The 23,946-nt window shown below is 33.2% G+C and overlaps 2 protein-coding genes across 11 annotated transcripts in view; both read right to left on the bottom strand.

The window, feature by feature from the left end:
* AMY2B (amylase alpha 2B) overlaps window positions 1-23,946 on the bottom strand; it is a 130,472-nt gene that overhangs the window by 66,205 nt on the left and 40,321 nt on the right. Inside the window, exons 1-2 of one of the 4 annotated variants that reach the window (XM_060401121.1) lie at window positions 12,160-12,191; window positions 11,305-11,371 (exon numbers count right to left, since the gene is read on the bottom strand). The exons of 1 other annotated variant lie outside the window; for it this stretch is intronic. The gene's annotated coding sequence lies outside the window, so the exon portion shown is untranslated. Of the gene's footprint in view, window positions 1-11,304; window positions 11,404-12,155; window positions 12,192-23,946 lie in introns of those variants that run through there. 2 more of the 4 variants (XM_060401128.1, XM_015092149.4) reach the window with 2 other exon arrangements.
* Window positions 1-23,946, bottom strand: part of RNPC3 (RNA binding region (RNP1, RRM) containing 3) — a 47,348-nt gene that overhangs the window by 6,675 nt on the left and 16,727 nt on the right. Inside the window, exons 8-16 of one of the 7 annotated variants that reach the window (XR_001040160.5) lie at window positions 22,940-23,065; window positions 20,164-20,315; window positions 18,089-18,250; window positions 16,947-17,041; window positions 16,801-16,859; window positions 14,612-14,744; window positions 13,842-13,913; window positions 12,156-12,862; window positions 11,305-11,371 (exon numbers count right to left, since the gene is read on the bottom strand). Coding sequence is in view for 3 of the 7 variants with exons in the window: in XM_012177334.5 (XP_012032724.1) it covers window positions 13,854-13,913; window positions 14,612-14,744; window positions 16,801-16,859; window positions 16,947-17,041; window positions 18,089-18,250; window positions 20,164-20,315; window positions 22,940-23,065 (787 nt within the window). In the remaining 4 variants the exon portion in view is untranslated. Of the gene's footprint in view, window positions 1-6,865; window positions 12,863-13,841; window positions 13,914-14,611; window positions 14,745-16,800; window positions 16,860-16,946; window positions 17,042-18,088; window positions 18,251-20,163; window positions 20,316-22,939; window positions 23,066-23,946 lie in introns of those variants that run through there. The other 6 variants (XR_001040159.5, XR_003590145.3, XR_006060193.2 and 3 more) reach the window with 6 other exon arrangements.

The raw sequence follows: 23,946 nt of genomic DNA, 5'->3' as shown, positions 1-23,946 counted from the left end.
AACAACTGGGTGTTGTTTTTGCTTTGGCTCTGTCTCTTCATTCTTTCTGGAGTTATATCTCCACTGATCCCCAGTAGCATACTGTGCACCTACTGACCTGGGGAGTTCATCTTTCAGTGTCCTTGCTTTTTGCCTTTTCATACTGTTCATGGGGTTCTCAAGGCAAGAATACTGAAGTGGTATGCCATTCCCTTCTCCAGTGGACCACATTTTATCAGAACTCTCCACCATGTCCCATCCATTTTGGGTGGTCTTGAACAGCATGGCTCATAGTTTGATTTAGACAAGGCTGTGGTCCATATGATCAGATTGGTTATTTTTCTGTGATTGTGTCTCCTCAGGAGATACTCAGACAGTTCTATCTCAGTCTCTGTGTTCTGGTGCACACAAAGTACATTTGATCCCTCTGAGCATCTTTGGCAGGTATGGGGTTAGATTCTAAGTGTGATTTCACCCCTCCTAGCATCTTACTGGGGTTTCCCCTTTGTCCTTGGATGTGGGGTTTCTCTTCAAAGTCGCTCAGTGCCACACTGCCATCACTCCAGCACTGCAGTGTCTTTTATGTTGACATATTCTGGTAGTAAGGTTTAAATACTTCATTTTTTTGTGTGTATTCCATAGCTCTTTTCCTTGTGGTGGACTTGATGGATGTGAGTCTGAGTGAACTCTGGGAGTTGGTGATGGACAGGGAGGCCTGGCGTGCTGCGAACTTAACATACTAGTTATAAATTCTAATTTAATTTATACTAACTTATCTTCCCCGGTGGTTCAGAGTGTAAAGCATCTGCCAGCAATGTGGGAGACCAGGGTTCGATCCCTGGGTTGGGAAGATCTCCTGGAGAAGGAAATGGCAACCCATTCCAGTACTCTTGCCTGCAGAATCCCACGGACGGAGGAGCCTGGTAGTCTACAGTCCATGGGGTCACAGAGTCGGACACAACTGAGCGACTTCACTTACTTTTAACTTCAATAACATATAAAAAATGTCTTTACACTTCTGTTTCCAATCTTCAGTTGTTGAGGTTCCCTGAATTACATCTTTATACACTGTGTGCCCCTAAACATAGACAACTATTTTAAACGCATTAGTCCCTTAAATGAAGTAGAAAACAACATGTAGATTTACAGACCACAATTACAATAATACAAGCTTATTGACTAAACATTTTCTATTCAACGTATGTCTATTAAATCCTGTAGATAACAAATGTAGTAATTGACCACTTTTACAATATTAGCTTTTATATTTGTTCCTGTATTTCTCTTTATTATGATCTGTATTTATCCATATGGCATTAGTTATGATCTAGTGTCCTTTCATTTGACCCTTGCAACATTTCCACGAGCATTTCTTGCAAGGAAGGTCGAGTGGTAAACTCTCTGAGCTTTATGTAGGAATGTCAATATCTCCTTCACTTTTGAAGAAACAAACAAACAAAATGGTCTTGCCAGATAGGGAATTCCTAGTTGAATTTTTCTTCTTTTAGCACTTTATATCAGCCCACTTCTTTTAGCCTCCTAAGTTCCTGATGGAAAATCTTCTGATAATCTTTGAAAATCCCTTTTAGGTGGGTATTCACTTCTCTATCTTGTGCAATTTTATGTCTTGATATGGATTTTTGAGTCAGTTTTACTTGGAATTCATTGAACTTCTTGGATATGTATAACTTTCATTTCATATTCATAACTTTTCATCAGATTTGTTTTCAGCTATTACATCAATTATTCTCTTTCTTTCCTGTGATTCAGTGTGCCTGCTGGCCTGTTTGATGGTTTTCCACAGGACACTCAGCCTATGTTCACTGGCTCCCCAAAGTGGGAAAACTAAAGAGGAAAGGAAAAAGGGGGGACCTGGCTTATTATTCTCCTGTAAGTCTCTTCACTGGGGGTGGTAGAGATAGGAGACATGGCTTACAAACATGGGAGGTGCAACGACCATGGCTGCCAATCTATGCACCTCTGTGATCAAAAGCGGCATTAATAATTATGGCATAGATTCCTCAATATTTAAGAGTTCAGTGTTCTTTTTGCTCACCTTGACTCCTATCAGCAAGGTGCTCCAGGATACATATATGGCTGCCTGCCACATGGTTGGGGTTGGAAGACTCGTTGCTATCACTATGCTAGGAGCTGAAACTGGCCTAAATTAACAATTTACTGTCCAAGGCTTCATCTGGAAGTTGCAAGCCCTAGACTCCAGAATTCCAAAATAGTGACTATGGCGCAACTACATTAGGTGCTAAGTTGGACTTCTGTTACTTCCTACTCCATGATCTTCCCAGAAAACTCTTAGGTATAGATTTTTGTGTGAACATAATTTTTGTTGTTCTTAGATAAATACTCAGAAGTGTGGTGGATAGGTCACATGTTAACATTACTACAAACTTCCTCAAAATGTTTTGTAAAACAGGTTGTACCATTTTGTAATTTCACCAGCAATGTATGAGAGCTGTAGTTGCTCCACATTCTTGACTAATCTTGGTACTATCAGAGTGTATTTTAAGCCATTCTAAAAGGTGTGTGGTGCCATCTTTTGCGGTTGTGTTTTGTATTTGTCTAAATAGATCAAATTGCCAACATCTGTGGGATCATCGAAAAAGTTAAGAGTTCCAGCAAAACATCTATTTCTGCTTTATTGACTATGTTAAAGCCTTTGACTGTGTGGATGACAATAAACTGGAAACTTCTGAAACAGATGGGAATACCAGACCACCTGACCTGCCTCTTGAGAAACCTGTATGCAGGTCGGGAAGCAACAGTTAGAACTGGACATGGAACAACAGACTGGTTCCGAATAGGAAAAGGAGTATGTCAAGGCTGTATATTGTCACTCTGCTTATTTAACTTATATGCAGAGTATATCATGAGAAACGCTGGGCTGGAAGAAGCACAAACTGGAATCAAGATTGCTGGGAGAAATATCGATAACCTCAGGTATTGAGATGACACCACTCTTATGGCAGAAAGTGAAGAACTAAAGAGCCTCTTTGAGTGAAAAAGTTGGCTTAAAGCTCAACATTCAGAAAACGAAGATCATGGCATCTGGTCCCATCACTTCATAGCAAATAGATGGGAAACAGTGGAAACAGTGGCAGACTTTACTTTGGGGGATTCCAAAATCACTGCAGATGGTGATTGCAGCCATGAAATTAAAAGACGCTTACTCCTTGGAAGGAAAGTTATGACCAAAATAGACAGCATGTTAAAAAGCAGAGACATTACTTTGTCAACAAAGGTCCGTCTAGTCAAGGCTATGGTTTTTCCAGTAGTCATGTATGGATGTGAGAGTTGGGACTATAAAACAAGCTGAGGGCCGAAGAATTGATGCTTTTGAACTGTGGTGTTGGAAAAGCCTTTTGAGAGTCCGTTGGACTGCAAGGAGATCCAACTAGTCCATACTAAAGGACATCAGTCCTGTGTGTTCATTGGAAGGACTGATGTTGAAGCTGAAACTCCAATACTTTGGCCACCTGATGCAAAGAGCTGACTCATCTGAAAAGACCCTGATGCTGGGAAAGATTAAGGGCAGGAGAAGGGGACGACTGAGGATGAGATGGCTGGATGGCATCACCAACTTAATGGACATGAGTTTGGGTAAACTCCGGGAGCTGGTGATGGTCAAGGAGGCCTGGTGTGCCACGGTTCATGGGGTCAGAGTTGGACATGACTGAACAGAACTGAATGGATGATGACGTGAAGTATCATTTCATGTGCTTATTTGTCATCTGTAAATCTTTGGTGTTTACAAATTTATTGTTTTTATTTTTATAGTTCTTTATATATATCCTGGATATTCTTTTGTCAAATATATGCTCCCCAAAGACTGTCCCCAGTGTGACTGCCTCTTAATTTTTCATAGCATATTCTGAATAAGATTTTTATTGGATAACATCTAATTTATTTTCAATGGAGGAAACTTTTGGTGTTGTATACAGGAATTCCTTTGTAAGCAATGTCACACAGATATTTTTTCCTTTAACTTTTGGTCTGTATTTCAAATAAGTTTTGTGTGAAAGAAATTTTTTAAAGGTTTCCCTTTTGTGTGTGTTTGGGGGGGTTCAGGTGTCCAATCACTCTAACATCTTAAAATAGCAATCCTCTCCACTGAACTGTCTTATTTTTGTCAAAAATTAATGTGCCATACATATGAGGGTATATTTGTGGACTTTTCTATTTCAGTGATCTATGCATATATCCTTCTGCCAAATACACTGCTATTCTAGGTTTATAATAAAACTTAGAAGTATATAACTTAAGTTATATAATTTTTTTTTAATTGTGCTGGACATTCTGGTTGCTGTTTTTCAAAAGAGCTCTGAAAGTCAGTTTAGCAATATCAACAAATTATCCTGCTACAATTTTCAATTTGAAATGAATCTATTTGAGGTGACATCACAATAACCATGACTCGAAATTTCAAGTCACGTATACAGTATAGTTCTGTTTACTTCACTTCAGTTCAGTTGCTCAGTCGTGTCCGACTCTTTGCGACCCCATGAATCACAGCACGCCAGGCCTCCCTGTCCATCACCAACTCCCGGAGTTCACTCAGACTCACATCCATCGAGTCAGTGATGCTATCCAGCCATCTCATCCTCTGTCATCCTCTTCTCCTGCCCCCAATCCCTCCCAGCATCAAAGTCTTTTCCAATGAGTCAACTCTTCACATGAGGTGGCCAAAGTACTGGAGTTTCAGCTTTAGCATCATTCCTTCCAAAGAAATCCCAGGGTTATCTCCTTCAGAATGGACTGGTTGGATCTCCCTGTAGTCCAAGGGACTCTCCAGAGTCTTCTCCAACACCACAGTTCAAAAGTATCAATTCTTCGGTGCTCAGCCTTCTTCACAGTCCAACTCTCACATCCATACATGACTACTGGAAAAGCCATAGTCTTGACTAGACGGACCTTAGTCGACAAAGTAATGTCTCTGCTTTTGAATATGCTATCTAGGTGTTTACTTAGATCTTTATTTTTTATCAAAATTTGGGGAAGGGTCTTTGGCATAAGTGTCTGGTACACATTTTGGTAGACTTATACCTAATTATTTCAATTCTGGTACTACTGCAAATGTTAATTGTAGAAAAAAATTTCAAGGTCTAGTAGTTCATTGCTAGTTTATTTACTGATTTCTACATATTTACTTTTAATCTTACAATCTTGTTTAACTCAATTGTAGAAGCCTTTAAATTTGGGGGATTTTCTACATAAACAATCATATCACCTCTGTATAGGAATAGTTTTATTTTTAAATCTCCAATTTGTATACTCTTCTCTTTCTCATTTTATGAACTGGCTGTCAGTGAGATGTTGCATAGTAGTGAGTGTGTCCTTCCTTGTTTCCCCTTCCTTTGGGAAAAACATTTAGCCTTTTGGACTTCTCTGGTGGCTCAGACAGCAAAGCATCTGCCTACAATGCAAGAGACCCGGGTTCAATCCCTGGGTCACGAAGATCCTCTGGAGAAGGAGATCACAACCCACTCCAGTACTCTTGCCTGGGAAGTCCCATGGATGGAGGAGCCTGGTAAACTACAGTTCATGGGGTCACAAAGAATGGGACACGACTGAGTGACTTCACTTCACTTTGAAGAACAATTGGGACTTTGTAAATACTTTTCAGCTTAAGGAAGCTCTTTTCCATTCCCAGTTTACTGAGTTTTTACTAAGAATGGATATTTAGCTTTGTCAAATGCTTTTGTTTCATTTATTAAGATGATCATATGTGTTTTCTTCTTTAGTCTGTTGACAGGATGATTTACATTTATTGATCTCAAAAGGTTCGATAGACTGCCTACTCCAATATAAAGTTCTCTTGGTCATGATTTAAATCCTTTTTACATATGGCTTAATTCAACCTGCTAATATTTTTGTTGCAGATTTTTGCATCTATACCTACGAGAAATAGAAAGTTTTATGACCAAGGTAATGCATGCCTCTCAACATGAATTTGGAAGTGTTTTGTTGTACAGTACTGTTGGTTTCTTCATTTAATGTTTTACAGAATTCACAAGTGAAGCTCTTCAGGCTTCCAGGGAAACTTTTAACTACAAAGTAAATTTATTAGATACAGAGTTATTCAGAGTTGAGAAGTAGGTTACCTGCTTCTCAAATTAGTTTAATACTTTCAGGAAGTTGGCTCATATCATCAAAGTTGCCATATTTATGGAAATAAATTTACTAAAAATACTCCACTATCATTTTCTTACAACCTGAGAGGGAAGAGGGGTTTTCCTTTGCAGTCAGGCTAGAACTTTTTCAACTGATCTTCTCAGAAACAAGTTCTGTTTCCAATATTTTCAACTCTTTTCTGTCTACAAGTTCACTGATTTATAATTATTTTCATTATTTCCTTGTTCTGCATTGTTTATTCTTTTTCTAGTTCCTTATGGTAGAAGGTTAAATCTTGTTATTTTTCTTTTCTAATATGCCAAATTCTCTCCTTTTAGATGGAGTTCCCAAATTTTGATGTTGAATTTTCATTTTCATTCAAGTAATTTCTCATAAAAAGTCTATCTTGATCCATACATATAACATGGAAATGCATTACTTAATATCTATAAACTTAAATTTTTTTTTCAGATATTTGTTACCAATATCTGATTTTGTTCAGCTAAGATCAGAGAATTGCATGATTTAAGATTCTTAGCTTGCTAATAATAATTATCTTCTAAATTCTACTGTTGGTTAGGTCACTGGGTTGCGCAGGAAGAAAAACCTTACTTTTTTAAAACATAAGAACAGATACACAAACAGTCCAAAAGAGACATAATATTATACTGTGGTATTAAAATTTCATAAGGATGATTAGGAAAAAAAGTCTAAAAATTCACAGAAGGAGAAGGGCAAAAAATGGCTAAGAAACACTGGATTAGAGGTGTTTCACTATTTTATTTTTCATTTAAGAGCTGATATATTTGTCATACAGCAAAGTATGAAAAAGTGTAACAGACCCCATATCCCAAGACCCACATTTAATAATGTTAACATTTAGAAAAATATACAAATATCTTTTTTAAAGAAAAATCCAATATATATATAGAGAACAACCCACTCAAATTTCAATCTCTTTCCCCTCCATTTTCTTCCACAGAAAGATATTAAATGTTTTCATAAATAATATGTAACATTTTATGCATCATATTAAGCTCTTAAAAGATTCATGAAAAAGAAATTAATCAGCTGTTCATATTTTCTTCTGGAATTCTTAAATTTTCAAAGATCCCGGTATATAAGTACTAGAGAAGTGGTATATTGATGCCATACCATAATGTAAAAAAAAAAGAAATGTCCTATGTAGTCAAATACCCTTTTACTGATTTCTGATATACATATAAATATACACACATATTTTTAAATATTGTTGTTCCTTTAAGTCTTTGTATATTAAATCATAGATACTTCATTGATCTCCCAGTTTTTCCCCATGGTAATAAAACTTAAGCTCAGTGGGTACAGAATCTCTCTTTCTTGGTACTTTTTCAGTATTTGGTGAGTCTTGGTTGTTTATTTTAAATCTCCTATACTATCCTTTGTGTGAATGCTGTATCTCTACTATAGTTTGCCTTTAGGAAATTCCAGTGTACAATATATAGTAGCTTAAGTTATGGGGGTGGGAATTCTATTTCTATTTCTGAGAATCATCAGTTCTGCCTCTTATGTGCCTAACACATGTAGTTTAGCTGTTATCTCTACTGAACAGTCCTACTGAAGTCACTATCTTTTGCTTTACATGCATTAGTAAAAACAATTAAATGTAATAAAGTATCTTACTAACTCACAGTTGAAGTTTATCAAAAAACTTCATTACTCACAAAGGGAAGTGTTCTCTTCTTACAGGGTGTTAAAGATCAAATTACTATACATAAACAGTACAATGTCTTTAAAATTTTAGGTACTTAATAGGTATTGATTCCTTTGTCTTACTTCCTTTCAAATTTCAAAGACTTAATCTCTCAAGACTTTGGTTTTTGAAGGAGTTTCACCTGCACAGCAAATACTTTCCAAATCATCTAAACCAGCAACTTGTATGCTTCGCTATGGTTGTCTAGTTGCTAAGTTGTATCCAACTCTCTTGCAACCCCTTGGACAGTAGCCCGTCAGGCTCCTTTGTCCATGGGATTTCTCCAGGCAAGAATACTGGAGTGAGTTGCCATTTCCTTCTCTAGGGGCTATTCCTGACCCAGGGATCGAACCCACATCTCCTGTATTGCCAGGCAGATTCTTTACCACAAACCACCAGGAAAGCCCAACTTGTATGCTACCATTTTTTTTTTTTTTTAATTTGGTGATTTACCTAATCAGGATTATGCTGATTCTGTTAATGACTAAGGTACAGTGAGGAGCACTTGCATTACTTGAAAGTATATGCCTCCTTAAATTTTACACCCTAGGAACCTCCTTTGCTTTACACTAGTCCAGGCCCTTGTAAAAGGCATAGATGGAAAACAATCACATGGCAAAAAGTTTTATATACTGCATATTGTAGCAAAACATTTGTTTTTAGCTGCCTAATATCTACGTTTCTTTTCTGATTTTACAGTGCTATGCTTTTCCTTTAATGAACAAGCCTATTCCCAACTCTCATTTCACATGGTTTATATGAAACTTCACTTCTCGCCTCAGAGGTGATGTGTCTGACCCACACTGGGCCAGTGTGCCAAATCTCTCTGGCAAAAGGAAAAAGGTACTTACTGTTTAAAGTAACTGAAAAATCCAATGACAGACTAGCTATTTGGGCTCTTGCTGTGTAAGTTACTTCTCCAGCTCCGTAATTTCTAGACAACTTTTCAAATAGTCTCTTGCTCCCTAGGTGTGGCAAGGAAGAATCTGGGCATCTCAGTGATAATCAAAGATGACTGAATTACTGAAAATCTCATAATTTTTCATCACCTTCAGTATCAGGGTGAGTTGAGAATCACCACAACCACCACTATGAGAGCTAATATTTATTGAAAATGTGACACTCTCTCTCTCTATACACACACACACATATACACACCACCATACGCAAGTATTTTATATCCATCTAATGAACTTTATAACAATCCCAAGTTGGGCATTTTTATTACTCCCATGGAAAATGCAAAAAAAAAAAAAAAAAAGCCATAAAGCAACTAAGGCATGGACACATTTGAATTTTGAACCTATACCTATAAAACCACTTTAATACACTATTTTTCAGTGAACTATTAAGGGTGAAACTCTCAACACTACAGCAGGATAAGTACTCCAGGGTTTTATGAAGGTTGATTTTAAGAAACATTCTTTTTCGGTAGTGTTTGTGTTAGTCACTCAGTTGTGTCCAACTCTTTGCGACCACATAAACTGTAGCCCTGAAGGCTCCTCTGTCCATGGGATTCTCCAGGCACAAATACTGGAGTGCACTGTCATAAACCTGACAAGGAATGATTTACACATTCCAAGGAATAATTCAGCTTTTGGCTCATGACCCCTATCATAATTAATGATAATTTCAAAAAATGCATATGATCCTTTTGATATCCAAGTTTCTCAATTTCTTGAATTCATCTCTTTCCATAACCTCACGTTCACTCAACTACCATACTCACATTACAGAAGTCACTAATTACTGTGCTCTAATATTTTCAATCTCAGTCCCTTACTCTACTTCAACCTCCCAAATTTCCTACCTCTAAGAAATAACACATCTTCAACCACACTGCAATCTCAATGGATCATACCATTTCTCCATTGTGCCTGAAACGCCATTTTCTCAATTTGCTCATTACCAAATTACTTTCCATGTCCCTCCTTCATAATCATTCTTTTGATTATGTCAATACTTTCTCCCTTCTCCCTTTTTGTTATATTCATGTGAGAAAATACCAACTTTAAAAATCTGACTGTTTACTCAACAGCAGTACAAAGGCTAAATTGGGAAAAACACAAAACCACATTGACTGATCTCAATTAAATGAACAACCATGGACTTCAAGTAGGCACATTTAAAGTAATATCCACCAATCCTTCTAAGTGTCTTTTTCTCACTTCCCTAAATATCTATATTTTCTTTCCTCAATCCATTTTCCCCCAAGAGTTCTTCCCTCCACTTCGTGACCTTGCTTCCTATTTACTGAGAAAATACAACAAAAATTTTACATGCTCCCATTAGATATACCGAACTGCAAATATCTAGATCTTTATAATCTGTCCTTCCTTCCACTGCTATTAATGAACTGTTTACACACCATCTTTAAAACTAACCCTTCTATTTAAACACCGAATCAATGGTTCCAGTGACATTCCTCTCACCCCTGCATCATGTCTCTGTTTTTTCTCTACTACATTAGACCATACAAATCTGCAATATTTTCAATCTTTATCCCCCTGTATTAACAACCCATTTCACTATTCCCTCAGAAAGCAAGACTCCTTAACAGTTGTCTTCGGAACTCATCTTTCTTGCATCATCAACAGACCTAACATTTAATCACTCCTTCCTAGCTGGGCTTCTTTCTTCACTTGGGTTTATCTACTCTTAGTCAGGTTTTCTTACCACTTGACATCTAAATATTAGATTGTTTCAGGGTTCAAATCTCCATGCTTCTATTTGCTACCTTTAAACTTTTCACTTACCTTATTTCACAAAGCTATGAGTAAAAGGGAAGAAGCTGCGATACACAAGATCATTCCAACAAAGATCTAAGTGACTCTAAGGTAAAACTTACTACATACTCACAGAAGAGTATCAACCAGAACAAATTCATTTAAACTATCAATATTTCCTACTTAACATACAGCTGAAATTAATTTTACTAAGGGAACAGAATAATTTTATATAGGAAACATTTATACCACTGAGTGACATTCTGATACACTGGGAGACACAACAACGAAAAACTGTTAGGGCACGTATACAAATTTCCTAACCTGTGAAAAATCCCCCACCACTTAAGAGAAAAAACAAAATCAAAACAAACAACATCAAAATCATCAAAACTCAACCAAATAAAACTACTCGGAGAATAATTAGAAAAAAATAAGATTACTATAAAAAAAATTAAGTGCATCAGTATACAAGTAAGAATGAAAAAGGGCAATATTTGTAACCATAAAAGAAAATTTGTATTTAGTATTATAAAATTACTTGATAAAAAATTTATGTAATTATCAAATTATACTTTCCTCAACATATAAATAACAAAGAAAAATTAAGATCATTATTTTAATTGGAAAGAAAATAATTTATTATACGAGGAAGATGATTAAAATACATGTGATAGAGCTCTAATAAACTGATTTAAATGCATATAAATTTTTAAATACACTTTAAAAGCTATTACGCACAGTTCCATAGTCCAGGTGGTCAATTTCATCTCCACAAAGGTGGAAAGTACTTGAGAGATAAAGGAACCTAAAACACCATAAAAATTCATTAAAAATAATGATTATTAAACAGTTCACTAGTTATAAAATAACTAAAAGCTAGAACATTTATATTTGGAAAATTAGTGAATCATGTCAGTGCAACAAAATTTTAATTATCTAACAGCATGTAAACTGATTTATAACATTAAAAAATAAAATATTTAACTGTCAATAGAAAAAAGCAACAACAATTTCAATATCTCGTGCTTTTTGTATCTTTTGAGTGATAATGATTAACAACAGAATTTTGCATTGTTTTCATAGTACTATTAGTAGGATTAGTAAGAAAAGGGATACAAAGACTCCAATGCTGTATTTTCCTACTAATAAAAGTTTAGATGGCTAGGGTGATGTCTTGGATCCATGTAATCAGTTTAATGTAACAAAGCAGTATTTAAATTGGTCAGTCCTCAGAATTAATAAGGGAAAATTAGATTCTTGGTCCTGATTCCAGATATTCTCATCTATCAGTTCCAAGATAGAGTCCAGGAATCTTAACGTATAAAAATCCTTTCCTCAGTGGTTCTCAACCTTGGTTGCACATTAGAACCAATACTCAGTGAAGTTTGAAAATATTGATATCTATGCAGAAATCTAGGCCAATTAAAACAAAACTCTGGGAAGAAACCCAAGCAACATACTTTTTACTTTCTTTTCTTTTTTTTTTTTTTTAAAGTTCTGCAAGTCATTCTAATATGCAGCCAAATTGAGAACCACTGTTTGGGCAGTTCTGATTATCAACAGGTCTGTAAACCACTGCTCTTACATACCTACCAGAACTGTTTCTTTCCACTTATTGTGCTACCCTGAGTCAACTTTATGTCTTCTCCTCTCTGTTATTCTTTTCTTAATCTTTTTGTTTAGAAAATGAAAGGGAAAAAAGATACTTCTACTTGCTATCTCAAAGGAGATTTCAATAATAAAACCTCAGATGTCTGCTACTCTTATTTGGAATTCACACTGAAATTCAGTTATTTAAAATTTCAACATATGTATGGGGGTGGGGGGGGAGGAAACCCTTTTCCCCAAATTTTATAATAGGTTATACAGAATGCCTAAACCACATACATCATGAAAGAGAAAGCATTTATGTTACTGAATTAGACTTAGAAAATATATAAATAGAAGAAGCAAGAATAAAATCTGTGTTAAAGCAACTGTATCCATTCTCCATGTACATAAGCTGACCTGATTCACTAACTTTCTCTGGAAAAACTACATAACCTAAAGGATAGCACAGAAAATTCAGCAACAAATATAAAAACCACATAAAAGATGTATTCAATCAACACAGATAATTTTAGAAATAATTTCAGTACATTGTAAAAAAAAAAAATTATTGCATAAGCTGGATCAGTGGGTTGGGGAGAGACAAAACACTTCTAGGAAAATAAAAAAACACTGCCCCAAAAGGATACGACAAGAAAGGATACACTTTGTATGACAGTATTACAGCAGTATTTACGCAGGGATGCTTCTAAAGAAGAACAGCAGAATGCAGTTTAATTTTTTTCTCATATTTCATGTTAGATTTACAAATAATTTTTTTTAAACACACATAAAAAATGGTTTATTTTCATCTGTTCTTCGAAAGTATTTGTAAGACGTCTGACTATACCAGTATAGATACTTTACTACAAAATTCAAATATTCAAGGTGCCTCCCAAAAGGAATAAACACTAGCGTAACTTTCTTTGTATAATTTTTTCAGCTTAACCATCAGTAATTTTGGCCCATGTTCTTCCATTATTCTAAAGCAGAAAGATTTAAAACAAAATGAATGTAGTTCCACTCATCTTTCTTAAATTGTTCATATAAAATGCTTCATTTTATGATTTTTAATTATCAAATTACTTATGAATTAAAATTACTTATTTGAAAGCTGAAATACTTCATTCCAAAATATATGGACAAATTTCTGTGAGGAGGACAATTAGTAATTAGCAATGTGAATTCTCAGGTCCCACCAAGGGTAACCAACTTGTCCTGACTTGGCAGACATCTTCCCACTGTTGGCATTAAAAAGTCCAGTATCCTAGAAAACCTCTTATTCACAAGAAAACTAGGAAAACTGATGACCCAAGGCCAAACACCCTTGCAGACCTACTGAATCAGAAATTCTGTGTGGGGGTTAGAGGAAACCCAGTAATCTGTGTTTTATCAAGCTCTCTAGGTGATTATAACACATGTTAAAATTTAAGAAATACTGTTTTTTTCTAAGAAAGTAAATTAAGAATAATAAAGATACATTGCCCTTATAAAATTCATTCTCTCCAAATTTAATTTTTTTCATACATATGAACTTTATTGCATAATTGTGCAGTTTAATGAAAATTAACAGCATAGTTAGACAGTCAGAGTGATGGATCCTTTAAAAACATTACTCAGGCTGTTATCCCTTCTTAATTTTCTCTCAAGAAAGTCTTGTGCTTTTAGTATGTTATCACCACACTTACCTTTACTAATTTTTAACACTTTCTTTTTCCTTCTTTAGAATCTTGTTTTGGTCTAGCAGATCGAGCAAATTGCTAATATTTAAAAATTAAGGTTTCCTTCACAAACATGAAAGGAATGTTTTCTAAAGAATTATCAAGAACATCCTAATGTAGGATAGGAGCAGAGTTTTTAATTTCTCTATTTGTCTTCCTACTCAGTCATTCGTCAGTATTTCTTGACTGCCTCCTAGTTGTCTATGATCTGGGGGAGAAGCAAAAAATTTTCGCTTTCTTTTATAGTCATTTTTTACACCTATACCTCTGCTCCTTCATTTATTCCACTAATTTCTAGTTTGAAATTGCATTAACTGTGGAAAGCATGATGGCTAATCAATGATACATTGTTATTAAAATTCTTAAACATAAATATGAATTACAATACAATAAAATATAAAATTGAACTACAATGAATCATATCTTCCTTTTAAGGATTCTAATGTACTTCTGGATACTGTATTATCTTTGGTTTAGCATGAGTATATATATTTTAAGTATTAAATAAAATGTTTAGACTTGGATGGATTTTAATAGACTCATTATGCTAATTTTCCAATAAAAATCTAAATAACATTGTCATCTGACTCAAATGTTTGTATTATAAATATTATAACTGAATATTTTCAAGCTGGAATGCAAGCTGTTGAGATTTCCAAAGCATAATATAAAAATTAGTTTTAACTATACCCTTACTGCTATAAACTCAATCTGGAACCAACTAATTTGAAGGATACAACCACCATAGGTTTTCCAAAAAGAACATATCCATTAGCTTCCTTTAACGCTTTGGCCGCTGCTTTTTCATTTGGAAGTCCAATGAAAGCTTGTCCTTTCATGCGACCTTCTTTCATCAAGCGTATATCAAACCTAGCAGTCAAGGAAGAAACAATGTTTTGACTTGAAGAATGTCAAAGAATTCTGATGAAGTGAATGGGAATGTGTTAAAATTGTGCTATTTCAGAATAAAAATGACTCTACTATCTGATTAGCACATTATTTAGCCTTTCTAAAATTATATTTTATACTGTTTTAAAATTTTTTTCATAAGTAGGTAATACAAGTTTGATGATGTTCTTATCATTTTTTAACTATCATAAAAGTATATATGATTTTTAAAAATCATATTACTTGCAACTATAAAAGTAAATAAGTTTTTCTCTCATCCCTCTTTTTTAAAAGTTTTATGCAGCCAATTTAATACTGTTTACTCAAGTGACAAAAACAACTATACAACCAAGAATTATAAGGGTTGACAGAAACTATAGAAAAGTAACATGGAATTTCAGAGGAGAAAGGGACCTTATTGATCACCTAGTCAAAAATCACCATTTTACAGACAATGCATACAGAGACTGAGTCAATTCTTCAGTGTTACACTGATAGCTAAAGTTAGGGCCAAAAATACAAACCAGATTTTGCGTTCCAAGTTAATCTATTATTCCCTAGTGTATTCACCTGTCAACAATTCAGGGGAGGAAACTATACTCTAAACTAGTTAAAAAACAGGCTATAATTTACAACTAAAATACTGCCTAGCATTTAGTCTATGAGACTAGCAAAAGCATAAAAAGAAATTTTAAGAATCAAAATGTGCAGTTAAATTTTTTTCTAAAAAATTCACAAGACTAGTCCCATAGGAAACAATTATTAATTTACCATTTTGATGTGTACAGTTTCTCAATACAGAATTATTTTTCCTCTCAAATGCTAATGGGAGGCAATACTGGAAATAGAAAGGATGCATACACATGGTGTGTACATATACACACACATATATGTATACACACATGCATATATATACAGGCACACACAATAAAACAATACATTTGTGTGTGACATACATACATTTACATACACACACACACACACATGTATATATTTTTAAATTTTTTCCACTTATACAAAGGCAACAACGGGAACAACGGTTACCATTTTGCACGTCCAGTAAAATAAACTTTTGGTATCCCAATAAAAAGAGGTATCTGCCACTAATGAGTATAAATGGACATTTTTAAAACACAGTGCATGCCTATATAAAGAAGTACATTGCCCAGGTTAAGATTTTAAAATATTAATTTTATATTAATTAGTCACTTCTCTACCTAACTTCCATTCAAGAGTCTCCCTCCTTACATTTTCTAATTTTTACTTCTAATTTATATGGCCAAGGTCATACATATTTTAGAGTTAACTAATTATAAAATTTCAAAGAATGAAATTCTAACTTCAAACATTACCTTTTAAATCATTTACAATCATTATCCTTTTCTTTTGCACTCATAAAATGTAAGTCTTTCCAACTGAAAGAAGGGAAGCTACCACTACAGGAAGATCTAAAACACTTGGCTTTAGTATCATATACTCCTGGTTTAGTCATTAAAACACTAGTTTTCAAAATCTAATGTTTGGACCAGCAGCTGTGGCATTATCCACAGGCTTTTCAGAAACACAAATTCATCCATCCTATCTCAGCTTAGAAAACCAAACTTTCTAGGGATGGACCAAGGAAATGGTTTTACTAAACTCTTAGGCAGGTTAAAGTTTGAGAACCACTGCTTTAGGGTTAGGAAAGAAGTCTAGAATTTATGATGAAGCCTGTTTCTATAAATGTTTTATTGGAACTCAGTCATTAATATTCATTTATGTATTGTTTAGAGCTGCTTTCATGCTACAAAGACAAAACTGAGTAGTTGCAACAGGCACTGTAATATTTTAATATAAAAATATTAAATTTTTACTCTCTGTTCATTTAAAAAGAAATTTGCTGAATCCTGATCTAGATGTCTAAAAGATTAATTATGCAACAGATATGAGCAATTTCTTCATATAATTTTAATCACTAAAGGGAATATGATATTTAAAAAGGGTTAATCTCTAACAGATTAAAAACAAAACAAAACTTGAGAATATACATGCCACTTACATTATCCGTTGTGTTTCTGATGAAAAGTCAACATATCTTCCAAAAATAAATTTAAGGTCCTAGAATTTCAACAAAGAAAAGACTAATAAGGAAAACCAGGGGAAAACATGCAAAATAATAAAACAAATTTATAAATTTCAACTTACCTTTTCCTGAACATGTTTAGCTAAATTCTTTACATAAATTCTACAGTTTGGTTCACCAGGTTCGTAACTTCTAAAAACTGAGAGTGTTTCCATTTCTTACATAAAAACAAAGCAAGACAAGGATACAAAATTAAGACAGCTTCATTAATTTTTTGAGGAAAAACTTTAACAGAAATCAAATGTAACTGCTAAATAGACAAAATAAGCATTAAGAAAATGTTAAAATCATAGAAATTAATGACAATGTTACTAATGGTATAAAAATACCCATTAAGAATCTAAAGTGATAAGTTAAAAAAATTTCAGGCATCTAGAATTACTAAAATGTATCCAATAAAATATTTTTATTAAAGCTTAATTTTAATTTATTTGAAAGACTGAGCAAATAAAGATGCTATCAAACATCTGTGTTATTTTCTGATTAAAGTCAATCTCCCTAAGTACCAAACACCAATATATTCAAATGTAAAATAAATTACTCAAAATGTAATTATCAAGTATTTCAGACAAACTGTGGGTTCTGAATCCCTATGTAGCTATTTCTATTCAGTCTCTGAAATGTGTTCCTGACAACTACATGTTTAAGCAAAAATGCTATTTGGAAGTCTGTTTCCAATTATTATGAAATTATTATGTGTCACATGTCAATCTAAAGCCCCTAAACATTTTTAAATATACTAAAATAGGAAAAATCCATTAGAATTTAAAAAACTACCATATTAGGATATAAAATTCATAAACACAGGCTTTTAATTACCAAAGAGTTAAAACCATATTTTTAGACAAACAACTGCTTTGCATACATCTCAGACACAGTATTGTGATGGTCTATCAACTGTATCTTAAATACAGAATTCCAGACTGTTGGTAACATTGACTTAAGATGTCATATAAAAGTCTCAGAAATGAAAACATTCTTCCAAACAAATATACTCTGGGAACATTGTATTGAGCAATACTTTCTTCCCTATAAAGTACGAGCACTAAAAACCAAAAGTGATGATTAAAAACATTTAACTGAAGCTATGTCTTGAAGTACATGCTTTAGTTATGGTAAATAACATGAAGAGATTTGTTTTGCTTCTGAAAGGCCAAAGAAATGTAAAATAGAAAGTAAGTTCTGGTTTATTTGATGAAATTACCTTCTCGAGAAATTCTGCCCTTTTCCAACTCCCTTCTAGAAATACATTCTGATGGCATTTCATCAGAGTCGTCTTTAATCTCCTCTGTGATGTTCAAATTTGGTTGGGGGAAGATTTTTCCAAATCCTATATTAGATGCATCAGCTTCAGTAGCAGGTAAGTCTAGGGTTAACATTGACATTAGCCATTAAAAATCTCCCCTTCAAAATAGTTTTTCTTCTCCATTTTTAATTTTTAAGATATCTTCTAGCACTAAACCTCTTTAGTGTTTTTCTCAATGCTTTGAAATGGGTGTGCAAACTTTTTCTATAAAGGTTCAAACAGTAAATATTTTAGGTTTTGCAGGCCATATGGTTTTTATTATGACTATTCAACTCTGCCACTATAACATGAAAATCATAAAAAAAGACATTTCCATTTGAGGATACTTTAAAAAAAGAAAAAATCCATCCATTATACCTCTCCCCACCAAAAAACAAAAAAACAAAGGTCAATACTAATGGTGGTCCTACAAGAGGTCAGGAAAAATATGTATTTGCACACTTACTCAATTGGGAAAATTAAAATAATTATAAATTTTTAATTCACAACATAGCAATATAATGAATTTCATTCAGAAAACATCAATTTTAGATTCAGTGAAAGTTAAACTGATTTGGGGTAGAGGATTGAAAAGGACAGGATTAAACATGTAGTAGAAAAATTCCCAGTTATACTACCTAAAAAGGCAAACAAAACCTTACAAAAGCTATGAAAATGATGCAAACATGCCACATTTGCATGCCACATTTAGGATCTTAAAAGTCTCCTAATGTGGAAAAACTATTGTTTCAAGAGATATTCTGTGGCCTGAAGGCATCAGGAAGAAAAGAACCTTTAAAACTATTTTCATTGTTTATTCACCATTATTCTACATTGATGCAGAATGAGATGACTGCCACGCCCCTCAATAAGGTCTAAGTCTGAGTAAATTATGCTTAAAAAATTAAGAAATTTGTGTCAAAGCATCACTAGCCATCAAATACAGACACTGAAACCAAAAAAAAGAGCTTATCTGTAAAGGCAACGTGTTCTCACTACCATCAGAGAGACAAGACTTAAAACTACCTATTCATTCAGTACATCTGCAACACTTACTAGAACTCTACCCTATATTCATACAAGGGCTTTTAAAGATATATGTACAAAAATGTACATATCGGAATTTCTGTAATAATAAAAAAATGAAAACTTCAACTTCTATCATTAGAATTTAATGAAATATTGACATAACTCTACCATGGAGTGTAATGCAGCCTCAAAAAGTAACCTATGATGATTATTTAAAAAAAAAAGAGAGAGAATGAAATGTTTATACACAAGCATAGGATGAGATCTGGAAGGACTATCTTCATATCAAATTACTAACAATTATCTCTAAGTAGTCAAACAGGGAAAAGTGGGGTTTGAGGTGTTAACTTTTTAAAATTTCACAGGCTTCTGTTCTGATTATATTTTCTATAGGCTGGTATTATTTCTAAAATTTAAAAATTAAAAGAATAAAGAAATGCCACTATAGTATAGTATCAAAATAATGTTTAAAATAAGCAGGAAAAAATCTATAATATCAGTATATTATCTTTAAAGTTAAGAGTGGTATTCTGTTTAACAACCTTCTGTGTCTTTTGGATTAAAAGAAAATTTCATACAAGATTTCACAGCTTGTTTTCCTAATCAGTAATTCAATTGTACTAATAAAACCACAGAGCATCACACATTTAGTAAGCAATGAAAAATAATTCAATACAAGAAACACTTATATTTTTTAAGTAAATAAATATCAGCAAAAACCAGACTAAATTTCACCCTAGAGTTCATTACTAGTAAAAGGTAACACATTTAGCACCAATTTTAGTTTTATTTAAAAAGTTTAAAATGAATAGTATTCCATGACACTAACTAAAGAAGACCTAACTGCACATTTTAAATATACTCACATATACTAAACACAGAAGCATATAAAATTTAATTCTAATACAAAAAACTGATTGAGAAAAATTTTTACATAGCATGTTAAAGAACTAGAATATGCTTACCACAATTTTCTTCTTCACAATTCTGTTGCTTTTCTAAATCTTTCTTAAATGCAGCTTGCATGTCAGTAGATATATGGAATTCAATTTTTTTATTACCTACAGGTTGTGGTTGGTCAAATACATCCGAAGGTAACAATACTGGATGTAAACTGCTGTTTATAAACAATCATAGCATTACTTTGTAATTGCAAACAATTTTGAGAAAAACATTATTTCATATTTTTAAATTTAAAAAGCTAATAAAACACACTAGAGGCACTGAACAAAGTAACTTACATTTAATACTTCAAAAATCCTACTTCTCATATGGATATTATTAAATTCTTAGTTTAGACAGGTAAGGAGTTTGAGATTAAAGAATGTTAAATAATTGCATAAAGTCAGTCAGACAAGAGACAGAACTTTAGGACTATTGATTCTAAACATCAGGATATTGGCCAATATGCAAAAAAGTTCATTCTATGTGTAATGTAAGCATTTTATGCACTGTATTCTATATACTACATATAATAAATCTAGGCTGGCCAATGGAGTAGCCATAGGCCACAAGTGGCTAATAAGCACTTGAAATCTTACTTATGTTCTAATCTGTACTTATGTTCTAAGTACAAAATATACACCAGAGTTTGACAACTTTGTGTGGAAAAAAAGAAATGTAAAACATTTCAATAGTGTTTTATATTAACTGTATTTTGAAATAACAGTTCAGGTATAACTGGTTAAATAAAATACATTATTAAAATAAATGTCATCTTTTAATGTAGTCACTGGAAAATATAATTGGTTCATATTACAGCTGACCTTTGAACAACTCAAGAGGTTAGGGGTCCTGACCCCAGCAGTCAAAAACCTGTATGTATATAACTTCGTCAACATTCCATATCCATGGTTCCTCTGTATTCATGGATCCATATCCGTGGACTTAACCAACCTCAGATCATGTAGTACTGTAGTATTTACTGAAAAAATCCGCATACAAGTGCACCCACACAGTTAAAACCCATGTTGTTTAAGGGTCAACTATACTAGTTTTTAATTGTTTGGTGCTGTTATAGGGATTAAAAGCATGGGACTGTGGTGTCAAAACATACATAGGTGGGAAATATGCATCATAATATGTACACTTAACATGAGAATATAATTCTAAAAAATCCAAAGATTAAAGACCTATTCCTTTAAAAATGTAAAAATATCATTTTAACAAACTTTTCTCCATTTATGAAGTTACTTACAAGTTCAAAGGAAATTTACCTTGTAGAAAAGCTGAACAGAATTAAAACTGTAATTAATGGCAATTTTCGTTGATTAAGATATGTAAGTACACAGAAATCCATGGCAAACAGGCTAATAATTTCTAACATAATTTCAAAAAAAAATTTGTTAATGCAAAATGTCAGATAATCAGTCAAAAGGGATAATACATTTCAAACAAAATACACAGTAATAAACACTATTTCATTGGCAATTTCTCTATCCTAACACAAAGTTTAAGACATACTGGGAAGTTAATTTATATCTAATAAAATTCTTTCATATTCATTGCCCTGATCATCACCCCACATCAGTATATTTCCTGAAAGCTTACTGTAAGAAGATAAAATCTGAGAGAAATTTTTAATGTTTTAATGTATTAAAACAGCTCCTTCAATGTACTCAAATATTGTTACGTAACATTTAAGGCAGGTATCTCCACATCCTTCTAGCTTTCCCTTTCATCATTTCTATTCCTAAGCACCAAACTGCCTTACCTCTAGAACTGTACTTTTTTATTCAAATTGCATCTCTCTTCCCTGACTCACTTTTGTCTCTCCTCCTTCAAGCCCAGCTCAAACTGTCTCCTCTGTCTTAAAGTCTTTCCAGACTTCTTAACTGGCTGTGATTTCTCCTTTCTCACAATCTTTCATTCTCAGTTACATCTTGTTATATTATTTACTATTATAATTGCTAATACAATGGTCATCTGTGCGTATGTTTTACCTGCCCATAAGACTATTAACTCACTGTTTGAAAAGGTAGTTCTGAGCTTTGGAAGCATGCTCTAAACCCCACAATATTTAGCATGGAACTTATCACACATTTAATAAATATTTAAAGGTAGGTCCTGTGTGCTAAGCCATGTGAACTTTTACCTGCTAGCAAAAAAATGTTTGATATCAGGTAGTGAAGTTAGGAAAAACTAACAAACTTTCATATAAGCACACTGGTGATGCCATTATCAAACTGTCAGTATAGGAAGAGAAAGACATAATGAAAGTAAATTAATTTTGCTTTGAATAATACTTTAAGTGCATACAAGACACTGAGTATACAAACAAGAAACTGGAAATAAAACTCAGGAGTTTAAATCTAGAGAGAGAGATTTGGAATCTATCAGCTACAACAGGTGAATCATAAAAACTAATGATATTAACAAGTAGTAAAAATATATGAAGGGAAAATGACCACAGACAGGAACATATGGAATCCAATACTTAAAAAGCAAGTAAGTGAGTGAGTGAAAGTCAAAAAAGAAAAAAGTAGGAAGAAAAAGAGGAAGCAACGGAGTTAAATATGAGAAACAAAAAATTAAAGGTGGACAATTTTGAAACCTGGCATAGTCAATAGCATCAAATGCTAGTCAACTTTGAGAAAATTAGGGATACTTGTGAATTTGGCAAATAAGAAATCACTGGTAAACGAAACGGACTGACAAAAGTCAGAGTGAGAAATTATTTCAGTTAAGCAATTAAAGAAATTATATAAAGAACCTTTATCCAATAATCTAAAACAAAACTACCTGTGTGAAGCAGATGATGGTATATTCAACATATCCTTTATTTTTCTCTTTTTTCTCACATGGCGTTGCTTTACTGGTTTTGGTCTTTTGGGCTGAAGATTTGCCAGTTCCATTAGTTTGGTCATTCTACATTAACGGAAAGAAAAGTAAAAAAGATTTATGTAAAAGCCCAGTTATTTACCATTGTTTTTGTGAAGCTTAAATTTTTATTTGAGCTTATAAATTATAAAATGATTTATATGGCTTAAGTAGAATCTCTAAGTCATAATTTAAGATACAATTCATTTGACAAAAGCTCAAGTTATGAATCTCCTTGATCAATTCTCATCTTAGCTTGAAGGAACTGGGAATTTACTTAATTGCAACTTGTCAAGCTTTAAAGATATGTTTTATTAAGAAAATTATTAGTTGCCCAAATAAATGACTGTACTTTGTGTCAAAAAGTTAAACAAGATACACTAAATATAATCTATATAACTTTACTGCTCTTGCCTTGACACATAGTCAACAGATCTTATAAACATAGTAAAATTATTTTGATTCATATTCTAATTATTAAAGAAAACCTAGGCTTAAATACTTAAGTTAAAAATATTTTGCACATAATTGTTGGAAAGCATCCTTCTATAAACAAGATAACTTACACTGTTCCTGAAAACAGAGTTTTCAAGTATTATACTCTAAAGTAGCTTAATCAACCAAGGGGTGACAATTGATACTTTGTATATAACTTATCTCTGTTATGGTTATGAATATTTAACATAGATCTCTAGTCTTTCTTGGCTCTTCCACAGGATCAGATACAATGTTTCCACAAAGCAAGTTCAAAACCATTAGTCACAGCTCTACTTCTCCAGAGTTAAATTTGTGAAATTTGAAAACAAGCACAATAATATGTAGTTAAGAGTTAAAATAAGTTTTAAACCCTTTTTCCTTAAGCAGGAAAAAAATGAAAACATATGCTACAAATTTTTAAAGCCTCTTAAAAACCATGGTTTAACAAAAAT

The sequence above is a fragment of the Ovis aries genome, chromosome 1 (assembly GCF_016772045.2).
Source record: "Ovis aries strain OAR_USU_Benz2616 breed Rambouillet chromosome 1, ARS-UI_Ramb_v3.0, whole genome shotgun sequence".
NCBI classification, from domain to species: Eukaryota; Metazoa; Chordata; class Mammalia; order Artiodactyla; family Bovidae; genus Ovis; species Ovis aries.
Note: the sequence above shows the minus strand (reverse complement) of the source record. Positions and strands in the feature narration are given on the sequence as shown.